This window comes from Octopus sinensis, unplaced genomic scaffold, assembly GCF_006345805.1.
Source record: "Octopus sinensis unplaced genomic scaffold, ASM634580v1 Contig18749, whole genome shotgun sequence".
In the NCBI taxonomy this organism is placed as follows: domain Eukaryota; kingdom Metazoa; phylum Mollusca; class Cephalopoda; order Octopoda; family Octopodidae; genus Octopus; species Octopus sinensis.
In genome coordinates this window covers 425,806-438,059 of record NW_021835996.1, presented here as the reverse complement: position 1 = coordinate 438,059, position 12,254 = coordinate 425,806, and the positions used below count along the sequence as shown (strand labels likewise).

Here is a 12,254-nt window from a genome sequence, read left to right as displayed (position 1 = left end):
CTTCCCCCCCAAAAAAATTAAAAAAAAATTTTCTGCATTTTGGTTAAAATGAACAACTACAATGTCCTCGACTTACATGATGAAGTCCTTAAAACCTTCCCCCCAAAAAAATTAAAAAAAATTTTCTGCATTTTGGTTAAAATGAACAACTACAATGTCCTCGACTTACATGATGAAGTCCTTAAAACCTTCCCCCCCAAAAAAATTAAAAAAAATTTTCTGCATTTTGGTTAAAATGAACAACTACAATGTCCTCGACTTACATGATGAAGTCCTTAAAACCTTCCCCCCCAAAAAAATTAAAAAAAAATTTTCTGCATTTTGGTTAAAATGAACAACTACAATGTCCTCGACTTACATGATGAAGTCCTTAAAACCTTCCCCCCAAAAAAATTAAAAAAAATTTTCTGCATTTTGGTTAAAATGAACAACTACAATGTCCTCGACTTACATGATGAAGTCCTTAAAACCTTCCCCCAAAAAATCAAAAAATTATTTTCTGCATTTTGATTAAAATGAACAACGCGAATGTCCTCGACATTCATGATGAGGTCCATTAAAACCTTCAAGGCAAAAATCTCACGTATTAAGAATATCCTTGATGAAAACGACAGCGAGAATATTAACAATGATGAACTCCCAATTATTCGCGATAAAGAAATTCAATTCATCCTATGTTTTTCTCTTTAAAATTAAATGCATATATCATTATCGACCATGAATCAAAATTAAAGCTATTATCATATTTGACTTTGACAGAATGTGCAATCACAGATTGCACGACTTTGAATAAAGTGTGCAATTAACAGATTTTGAAAAACCACTTTGATAGTTGAAACCACATTAGCACAATCATTAACACAATTTACCACCAATTGACGCACGACCTTGAATAGAGTGTGCAATTAACAGATTTTGAAAAACACTTTGATAGTTGAAACCACATTAGCACAACCATTAACACAATTTACCACCAATTGACAGCGCAATCAGAAGAATTTGCGTAAAAATATTAACTATTTACTTGAGTTTTTCGTAAAGATAGAATTTATTTTCGGTATGCCTCTTTTCCTAAACTTTTTTATTATTCAAAAATAATTTTTTAAATAGATAACCGAAGGAGGAAAAACGAAGCTGAAGAAAAAACGGTCAGCTTAATAAGGTAATTAATTAAATCTTTTTTGTGTGTCGCTTTTTTGTGTGTCGCTTTCTTGCCTGCCGAATTTCCGCCTGCCGCTTCTCCCCCTGCCCCATTTCCGCCAGTAAAAAACAAAAAAATAAAAAAAAAAAAAAAGGAAATTACAAAGGAAAAATGAAAAAATTAAATATAAAAAAAAATAAACCACAAAAAATGAAAAAAAAAGTTTGCAATGACAATAAACAAGGCCCAGGGACAGTCATTAAAGGTAGTTGGGTTATTTTTAGAGAGTGAGTGCTTTTCACATGGACAGCTGTATGTGGGATGCTCGAGGGTAGGCAGAAGAGAAAATTTATTCATATATGCCAAGGAAGGACGGACGACAAACATCGTTTATCAACAGGCGATAGAATAGGGTTACATTAAACCAGGTAGTTTTATACATCTACATAAACTTATAGTTGTTTGATGAAACAGGCCCTCCGCAGGAGCTAGGTCGCGGTGAGCGAAGCGAGCTGCCGAGCTAGTATACCATAAAAAACATAAGATTCGAACCTGAAAAAGCAACTCAATGCAGAACAAAGAGAAGCGCAAAAGATTTTGTGAAAAGCTGCTTGGTTATCAAGCAATAGAAATTCCGATTCTTTTTATGGACGAATCCAACTTTAATTTACACATATCAAGGAAACAAGGGAGGTCGAAAAAGGGGCAGCGATGTAATACACGTGCAGCTTCATCTAAAGGTGCTTACATTCATGTTATCGGTTGTATCGGTACAAAAGGAGTAATACACTTTGAAATACGAAGAGGATCCTTTAATAAACAAACTGCGTATGATTGGATTAAAGCATGCTTTAAAAAAGCATATGAAGTTTATCTAAGTCCAGTAGTTTTAATAATTGACAATGCTCCATGTCATACAGACATTGAAAAAATACTTGAAGAAAATGAATTCACAGAAAACAAAATACTTCGACTTGCACCTTACAGTCCAATGTTAAATCCAATCGAACAAATATGGTCTAAAATGAAAGCTTTTGTAAAAAGAAAAATGGCTGAAAATCTTGGAAATATCTTAGATGGAAATGAACCTGACTTGTCAAAAACAGAATTTCGGAAACAGAGATTTGAGGATTTAATTAAACAATCTATGGACGAAGTTACTCCAAAGATTTGTGCTAAGTTAATAGCCAGAATCCAAGGACTATTGCCTTCTTTATTAAATTACAAGGACGTAACATTTTAATTTTTTCGTTTGATATAAATGAGTCATGATTTTTTTTCAAATATTTTAAAATTAACTTGGAAATCCCATATTGAATTTGGAAAATCCCACTTTGAACTTGGAAATCCCATATTGAATTTAGAAATTCCCATATTAAACTTGGAAAGGTATAGAGAGTGTCTAGTTTGATGCTTGCCGATCTAGCCTCTTTCTGACATTTAGACTCCCAGAGATGCTGGACTGCACCTTCTCGGAGTTCTACAGTGCCAGAGAGGAGGAGGAAAAATGGGAGGAGGTGCGTGGAGTGCCATTTTCTGCTCACTTCGAAGCCTCTGGACTTAGTTCGAAAATTACTTAGTTAATCAGTTTTTTTTAATAAAGATGTTAAATATCCATTTAACACCACCATCTTTGCGTTTGCACTATGGTAGATTTTTGTTCCACTTGAGCTCTCATTTGGACATTTTCGTTATCTTTTACCAGATGTACCGTCTCAGCCAAACTTCCCAAATGACACCTTTTCCAGATCGATCGACACAAAACGGGTCTCACATTACAAACTATCCAATAAAGAAAGTACGGTATTACTGAATTAGTAAGAAAAATACTGTAACAACTCTAGGGAACTTTTAACACTGGAAAAACGGAAAGATCTCAAAAACGTGAGTAGAAAATTAAAACTTTAATGCTGAGTGAGGATATGACTTTGCATTCGTTGCCAATGACGCTGGCTTAACTGTGTAGTTGAATGCAAAGACAAACTGAAGAGAATAAACTATTTTTCAAAAAATGGATCAGCTCTTCGCAGTAAACGACAGCTGCTAGTTTTGGACAGGTCAGGAAATTGTTAAAAGAAGTAAAAAGTTCGTGTGCCGACTGGGTTAGAACAATGATTTACACTATGCCAGTTTAAAAGAGCTTCTCTCGAGTTAGATCATAAAAAATATTATTTTCGACATTTTTTTTTAAATAGACATAAGTGTATGATAAACTAATATTGGTTAAAAGTGAATAGTATCTAAGTAACAATGCCTAAGGAAAACGTGTATGGAGTGGAAGAAGATATGCTATTGAAAGTAAAATATTCTAACTTCCTGAAAGGAGATAAATGCAGAATCGAATGGTCTTGTGATTCATCTGAACGAGCAGATCAGGGTTGGATTCAGTTATTTCATTGATATAGCAACTAACAAACGAGAAAAGCAGATTACTCAAAAACATTGACGACCTCACTTTTGAGATCCAAAAAAACAAGATTAGACACGCAGAGGAAAAGGACCTTTTCACCGGAAATGGCAAATCCTCTCCCATGAAATATAGGCCTTTTGGAAAAAGACGCTGCTGCCTCAAAAATTCTGGAGTTATCAAAAACCGTCCGGAGTCTAACGTCTCAACTGCACAGTGAGAAGACTCGGAGTTCACAACTGGCTAGCAAAGTCAAACAACTTGAAAAGGACATGCTAACTCAGCACAGCGAAAGCATTAGTGCGGAATACAAACCTCAAGTAGCTATGTCTTCCTCTAACTATACAGTTGCAAATGGACATGTTAATACTCTCTGAAAAGTTGAAAAAGGCGGAGGGGAAAGTTGTGGGACTTAGGAATGAGTGCGATGCAATTGGGCGAGAAAATAAAGTGCTGACTAAAGTTCTGTTCGTTTGGACTATCAAAGGTTCTCGGTCTCGAAGTCGGTCATTCCGTGGATATCAAGTCCATTCTTTCTGGTAACTCTAACTGGAAAGGCCGTGCAGAACAAATAGCAATCCTCCAAAGAAAAGTATCCCAATCAAAATTAAGTCTTATTAGTTGGAAGAGACCAAACAGGAGTTGGCGAATGAGAAAGGAATTTCTCGAAAAAGGGATCCTCCAGGCGGGACTTCAAAGGCTCAAAAACATATTGTTAATATGGAGGAGAATAAATCTAAACAAATTGAGGTAACACAGATCTGAGAGGAAGTTAGAACCTTCAGCTGCAGGTGGATACACTAAACAAATCAGTTCGTGAAAAGAAGGAGAAACTAGAGGGAGTCAATTTGAGGTGAGCTTGTAGTCTTGAGTGTAAAGAAAAGAAATTTTAGTCAAAGAATTAAAAGTTATGCGTGAACAGATGGCTCACGTGCTAACAAAGAGCAAACACGACGATGAGTTGATTGAGGCTTTGATTGTAAGAGAGATTAGATTATGACGTTAGAACAATCAGGATAAGCTGAAAAATTCGATTGGAGATGAGACGAGGCAAGTGGCAATGACCCAAGCAGAGTCGTCCCGTCTACACTCCACAATCGTACAGCTTCAAAATTCACTGGAGACCTTGACTACAGAGAACGTAATTCTTAAAAAGCAAGTTGAAGTCCCGTTGTAAACCGATTTTCACTCCAACAGAGATTGGAAGATGACTGAACTAAGTGTTCTCAACTCGACTCTTTCTGCAGAACGGGCTAAATTAGCCGAACAAGTGATTCATCTTCAAAAAAAGTTATTGCCATAATCTGAACCGTAGAAACGCTGAATTAGTGTTATCGGGGGAATCAAAATCTAACGAAATAGGTCCCGGCGAAGGAAAAGTGCAGGCATTGAAAGAAAGGAATGCCATACTTGCAGAAACTGTGAGGGAACTAGAACAACTTCGGGAGCGTGATGTAAGGGAATTTCTTGAAATAACGGAAAATGGAAGGAATGAAATGCGTAAAGCCGTTAATGACATTGCAAATAAAATTTGTTGATTCTATTTTCCCTAGAGCTGTTGGGATCTCCTCAGCGCATTTTTAAACTCTTTTTGGTATTTAAAAACGTAAACGTCGTCTAGAAGGCCATCTAACATTCTCCGAAAATTTTCTACCGCCTTAATCTCGATGAGGATGTTGTCGCGTGTGGTTTTGTATTTGATGATGGAACCAAAAAAGAGACATCTTTACTACTTTAAAAAGGCAACCATCCAAGACAATGTTTTTCTCAACACAAGAGAGATGACATGTTATTACTTCAACTAAAGAACGGGAACCCATGGAATTATATTGGTACAACTTTTCAGACCTATCACTGGCAAATTAACAAAATAAAAAAACTGTGCCATATTGTTGTAGTCACTCAGAAATTTGTGAACGAGCAGTTAGTTCATGGATTATCGCCATCCAGACAAAACTGAAGAACGCTATTGTTGTTTTTCATACTTAGAATATAAAAAAGATGCTTGGGTGAATAAGATGGGATTATGTGAATCGTTTTTATTAAATAGTACGGTTTTCCTTGTTGAATTTAATTAAAAGTGAAACTGACAAGATTCCACCAGAAAATTCTTCAGTTCGTGATGGTTTTATTACCTTTCTCAACCAGATTCTTATTACTCTGTTGGTATTTAAACTTTTAGCAGAAAATGCTACAAAATTGACAAAAGAAATCTTTTCTCTGCTAGATTTTCGTCAGTTTTAAAACAGAATTTAACGCGAATGATGTAGGGGTCTAAATGGGCTATCTAAGCTCTAGTCAAAACATGGACTTGTTGTGAAAAAGTAAAATCTCTTATTTATAAAGGCAGCCTTAAATAAAATCAATAAAAGAAACCAAATAAAAGTAAATAATTGATACTTAGCTAATAGCTTCGACCAAAAAGAACAAAATATTGCGGCTTGCGAGTGCAGTCAGTGTTGATACATACCGTATCATCCATTATTTCCCCATATTTTGCTTGATCAAAAGGAATACACAAAGACTTTGCACCCATTCCAGTTGATTTAAGATGCTCGTCAATTATTTGTGTTGTCCTTAAATAAATAATAACTCCACAAACTCAGTATTGGCTTTAATGTAGGTTTCACATACATCTTCTCCACAAAAAGGGGAAACAACCATTTTTTTGTCATCAAACGAATTCTTAAATGTATTCCAATCATTTGTGGTGACTATCGTTTCCTCCAATTTATTCGATGCTCTAAAAATATGAATAAATATCACTTTGATAATAGCTCGTTTTGTATATTATTCAAAATTTCCACAACTTGTTCAACCCACTGGACATTTTCTCTTGCGCATATTTTCCCCCGATACAAATTATCCCTCCTCACATAGTCAAAATTTTCGTCAGGAGCGTTATTGGGCCCGATTTCAATCCTAAGTGGAACTCCCTTGATTGTAAGAATATAAAGATACTCTCAATTCATGGTAACTAAACTTCCAACCACTGGTACGATTTTCGCGGTCATCACACTCCACTCTGATACCTCCTCCAATGAGTTGATCGTATATATATTTTTTTTGCAACGTGACGACATTAACCACTTCCTGACTTGTACTCGACGTTAGACCGCAGGACATAATCACGACTTGAACTGGAGCTACTCGCGGAGGCAAAATAAGCCCATGGTCGTCACTGTGGACCATAACCATTACTCCGATAGTTCTCGTTGTGAGTCCCCACGAATTTTGGTAGACAAACTTGGAAGAGCCATCAACCGGATCTTGAAAATCAATTTTAAACATTTTCGAAAAATTTTGACCAAGATGATGTGCAGTAGCACACTTAACCGTGAAATTGATAAAGATAAACTTGAATTCCTCTTCCGCTGGCAGAAATATATGTTTCGATAGTTTTGGTATAATCTGCGCCGGCAAATTTTTCTTTTACAGTTTTCCGACCTGGAATGACTGGGACGGCTAATAATTCTTCGTGAACTCGTCTATAGAGGGCGAGAATAATATCGACTTCATCCGCGGCTTCTTCTTGATTTGCAAAGGCTGAATGACCTTCCTGCCAAAGAAATTCTCTTGTCCTAATAAAAGGCATTGGATCCTTGAATTCCCATCTCTAAAAATAAATATACTTTTCATACCACAACATTGTTCCATTGATTTAGTTTAAGTGGCAAATCACGGTAAGATTGAATCCACCGAGCAAATGCCGGGTACATAACAGTTTCACTCGTAGGTCTGATAGCAATTGGCTCAGACAACTTAGTATCGCCCGAATGAGTCACCCAAGCAACCTTAAAAATGTTTTGTCCCCAATACCTCAGGAGAAAAATCATCAATGTGTTCTTTTTCTTTAGTGAGGGAAGTCTTGGAAACAAAAATTGGGAAATAAGCATTTTTTACCCCAAGCTTTTTAATTTCTTGGTCAAAGAATTCTACGATTCTCTCCCAGATTGAGTAAGCATATGGCATAAGAATGTAGCAGCCAGAAACATCATAATAGTCAATCATCTCTGCCTTTACGATGACCTACACGAGTAGAGTAGAATATATAAGAATTACCTCTCGGTACCATTTCGAGAAGTTTTCGATTCTTCCGTACTCCATTCCCAATTTCGTCTGTTTTTTCTGTGATTTTGAGCCATTTTCCTTATTTTTTCCCTACAGTTGTTATTAATTAGTCACTACTAATGTAGTTTTAACTTCCATGTGCTTAAACAATTCACGATTTTTTTAATTATTAAAATATTTTAAACCAAAATATATTAATATATTATTTTAATAACCTGTATTCATTGTATCAAATGGAAATGTTGAAATAAGGGTTTATTAGGCATAGCTACCATAGTTGGATACAATTTTATAAACCGGATTGATTTCTTTATGAGATTTTCCAAAATAAAAGACATTCATTTTCATTCAACGCAAAATGAGAGTTCTCACTTTTTCTTGTCAAATTTCAGCATTCCATTGAGTATAAAGCACCACTTTAATTCTGATTAATATACTCTACGTTTTTTTCTAAAATAAATGACAAATAAAGCAGATATTAGAGCATGCTTCTCGACATAGGCACTATTTTCTTCATTCAATTGGAGCAGATGGTTTTCAATATTCGCAGGGTTTGAAAGAATTAAAAAAACTGACTGTGTTACTGAAACGATTATTACTGACTGGTTAAGATACTTTTAAGTAGTACAGTAAATTTTGGGAGATAGAAATAGAGTTTCGCTAGTATGGCTTGTTTGCTATTCATTTGAAGTTTGAAAAGTTTAAAGATTGTCAAGAACAAGGTCGGAGACACAAAGTAAAGCTCGGCTTTGTGGCATTTTAATTTTTGACCTTCATTTTAATATAGTAACATGCAAAAATCGATACAAAATTACGGAAATTTTGGGACACTATAAAATTGTCAAAAATTAAATTTTAAATAAATAAAATTATTTATTTACAAAGAAAAGTCAATTCGAACTCTGAATATAAGACAAAACTGACCATCTCGTATACTCGTTCAGGGTTACTTTATTCGCTAACTGTAACCCACATTCACTCCAACATTTGGCATTTGGCTTAATCTCAGATAATCAGCTTTGATCAAGGAAGCAATTCAAGGCGCCAAAGAGCAGGCCTCATTAACCAATGGTTAAATAAGGAGTACGCAAATGCCCTCTATTCCGCTTGAGTCAATGTCAAGAAGGCATTTAACTCAGTTATCACGATTTCTTGTTCCATGTATTGGATTGCTCTAGAATACCACATTGGATCGTCAACTTTGTGAAGAGCATAGCCAAGAAGTGGACAGCAAACTTATATATTTATGGAAAAAGAATTTGAAAGGTAAAGTTAGGCCGGGGAATACTCCAAGGAGATTCATTATTTCAGTTGCTATTCGTTATGGCGATGGATCCCTTAAGCAGGATGCTTAACTTCATGTTTCCTAAACTCCAAATTAGTCGGGAAAATCCCAATATGTTGACATATTCCACAAATCATTTCTTTTTTATTGACAATTTGAAAATAGTTCCTCTCAAAAAAGATGTGATAGTCAACATGATGGAGACTGTTAATGGATTCTTTGAATGTGTTGGCTTAGAAATGAATTCCGAAAAATCAGCATTTAATGTGGGATCATTATCATGCTGTGAGACTGTGGATGGAATCCACGGATATCGGTACTTGATCAATATCGAACCACACGAATTTGACAAAATTGAACAACAAATACGCCGATTGCTTAAGACTCTCAAGTTACATCTCCAGCCTGCAAATAATGAGAGGTTGTATTTAGATCGCAAACGCTTGGAAGAAGATTTGCTTTCATTTCTTTCAAAAGCGAATTAATACTCATTCAGTTTCTTAAAAATTTGCCAAAACAATCGACTATCTGTATTCTGCGAGTAATTAAAACAAAAAATGGCACTTGGCCACAATCGCGGAATTTCTTGCATCCAAATATGCAGCTGTTGGCTGGGAAAATCTGAACATTGATTCACTCAAAGACGCTCGAAGAAAACTTTTGCTTTACCGAATTAGCTGTAAATAAATTACTGAGACGAAAGTCCAATTCAATAAACCTGACATTTTTGTCTATGACCAGAGAAAAAAAAGAAATAAATTTGATCAAAGTGGAATTACCTTCTTAAAGGCAAGATCGTTTAAACTTTAAAGCAAGTTGAAGTGGAGAAATTTCACAAATACGATATGCTTGCAAACCAATTGTCGATCCTCTATGAAACAAAAGTAAAAACTATTATACACATCCAGTCGGTTGTGCTGAAGAGGACGCTGGAGAGTATGGTCATTGAACAAAGACACATAGTGAAGGTAGACATAAAAGAGTACGCCGCTGCTGCCAATCAACTTGTGGGGTTGGCATGCTGCGAGGAAACTCAGCTGAACAATTACTTTGACGTGGGAATGAAAAATGAAGAGAATTTTGTGGCAAACTCTTCTTCTTCCAAGCGAATAAGAGAAATCACTGACAATCTGGATTTTTAATTAAATAATTTAAGATGAAATTTACATAATTAAGTCATAATAAAAATTACTAAATACATTTTAAATTTTCTGCTGTGTTGTCTAAAATACTTTAATGGAGTTTTTAAAGTCATCTGCCAAAACACTATACGACGAAGGGAAGTATCTATTGGCACTGGAAACATACCAGAAATGTCAGGAATTGGCTCAAAACAAAGAAGAACTTTTAACATTATCCAAAAACATAACAGCCTGCCTCGTCAAAATGGAAAAATATGAAGAAGCAATCAAACAGTGTCAATCAAGTCATTCAATTCTGTCAATTTCGATTAGTTCTGGCAAAAACTCCCCTTGACCCAAAAACCCTCTACAGATATGCCTGCTGCCTTAATAAAGTTGGTCGCTACGAAGACTCTGCTTCCACACTAAAAACTCTGCTGAAAGTGCAGGGGAACAACAAACTAGTCAATAATCTTATGAAAGAAGTCATCAGTAAGGTTTTATATATACTTGTACTGTCAGAATCAAGAAAATGCTGTTTCTGTAGATAAATTGACTGATGTAGTCCAAATGATGAAGGATGGCAGTGACCTATTTATTGTAGTTTTTTCTATTCAAAATATTTCAGAACATCAAAAAATTGCACTACCTTGGGTCATGCAGTCAGAATTGTAGGAAAATTGTCTTATCGGGCGGAGTGGAAGTTCTCTTTTCTCTCATCAAATCGGCTAACTATGGGGAGGACATCCGTATCGCAGCATGTCATTGTCTAAGAGACTTGTGTCTCAAATCCGTCGAGATTTCACGGGTAAATCACATATTTGAATTCTAAAGCTTACATTTGATTGGCTGCTAGTTAAGCTTAGTTTTCTGGTAAAGGCAGACATTTCAAATGATATGGTTGACTCGATTTGGGGATTATGTGACTCGTTGTTCCAAAACTCGTCAGAGTTAGTCACCCAATTCACAAAGGTGGTGACACAGTATATTGATTCTAACCGATTGGGAGTATTTTGCCGGAACAGACTTTTACTATTTCTAATGAAGCATTTGAAGGGTTCCCCAACATTCGAACTGATCGATCAGACTGAGAGTTTGATTATTTTTGATAGTCGTAGTGGTGGAGAAAATCCTTACATTGTTGGGGGTTAATAAAACCAACAATCTTGTTTTGGTCGATAATACCACACCTGATCTAGTAAAGTCACTCCTTTCTACAGTGTACGAAGGCCTTCGTAATGAAAACCAAACAAAAATCTTCAAAAAACAGTGTGTGGAGTACACAAAGTAGTTATGAGATATTCTGACTTTAGTTCTTTCTTGAATACTATCAATGAACTTGATTGTTCTCATGTGGCCTCAGTTGATCTGATTTCCGCTCTTTTCCAGGTTTTTGAAGTTTATAAGTCTGAAATTCAGAGTGTCCCTGACGTGGCTTCCGAGATCCTTTCCACCAAAGATAGTCTGGTCGATGCCATTCTTATACTTTCTGAGGATGACCCTTTAATAACAGAAATTGTTTGAATTGTAAATATTTATTTAGATTTCAATATTGGATTGTCTCATTGGCTGTATTTCCATTAAAAAACTGGCCTTAGCTCACTCCGACTCGATTTATTTGTGTTTTAGAAAACATTTTGAGTCCAATAAATCTGATTCTGTACGGATACGGGCTTTAGTGGTTGATTAATTCATTTGTCGAATTAGGGACTCTGCAAGGCACTGTCCATTGAGGGATTCTCGAATTCGCTGAGTGAGGATACTAAATATAGTTTGAACTATCAGGGAATTACGAAATGTGTGCTTGAGTTATTAGTTCTGAATACTCTATTTTTAGTGTTTTGAGTGGACGAGGACACTCTGTGGATGACTCGGACTTGATTAATTACTCACTGCAGGCACTGCTATTCCTTTCATTATCTGCCGATTCTAAAGAATTGCTATGTGAGGATGAATCCGCTCTTGAAGCGCTTGTTAAAGTAGATCATGTTAATTCGATTTAGTCGGCGAATAAATACTCTTACTTGGTGTCTCAGATTTTGGTAAATTTGACAAACTCGTACGACCAGACGGAAATGGATGAGAACATGAAGAAGCTTGCACAATTCGCTAGAGAAAAGATTCCTGAGAAACACCCTAAAGTCTATTTTATGTTAAATATGCAGGATAGTGAAGAATACGTGGACAGACGAGTGGACAAGTTGGTCAAAGTAAATGTCTTCAAGTCAC

At 35.8% G+C, this 12,254-nt stretch overlaps 2 protein-coding genes and 1 pseudogene across 2 annotated transcripts; 2 read left to right on the top strand and 1 right to left on the bottom strand.

Moving 5' to 3' along the window:
* The first annotated feature begins 3,391 nt into the window (after nt 1-3,391).
* Nucleotides 3,392-4,554, top strand: LOC118761945 (annotated as a pseudogene).
* A 1,916-nt stretch (nt 4,555-6,470) lies between these two features.
* On the bottom strand, nt 6,471-6,839 carry LOC115231688 (proline--tRNA ligase-like). The gene has a single exon (XM_029801658.1). It carries the CDS (start codon nt 6,837-6,839, stop codon nt 6,471-6,473), a length of 369 nt encoding a protein of 122 aa, XP_029657518.1.
* A 2,103-nt stretch (nt 6,840-8,942) lies between these two features.
* On the top strand, nt 8,943-9,389 carry LOC115231687. The gene has a single exon (XM_029801657.1). The coding sequence runs from the start codon at nt 8,943-8,945 to the stop codon at nt 9,387-9,389; it is 447 nt and encodes a 148-aa protein (XP_029657517.1).
* The last annotated feature ends 2,865 nt before the right edge of the window (nt 9,390-12,254 follow it).

What these genes read in the sequence shown, in the direction of transcription:
- LOC115231688 (XM_029801658.1), bottom strand. Translation starts at nt 6,839, where the DNA reads ATGTTTAAAATTGATTTTCAAGATCCGGTTGATGGCTCTTCCAAGTTT.
- LOC115231687 (XM_029801657.1), top strand. Translation starts at nt 8,943, where the DNA reads ATGGCGATGGATCCCTTAAGCAGGATGCTTAACTTCATGTTTCCTAAA.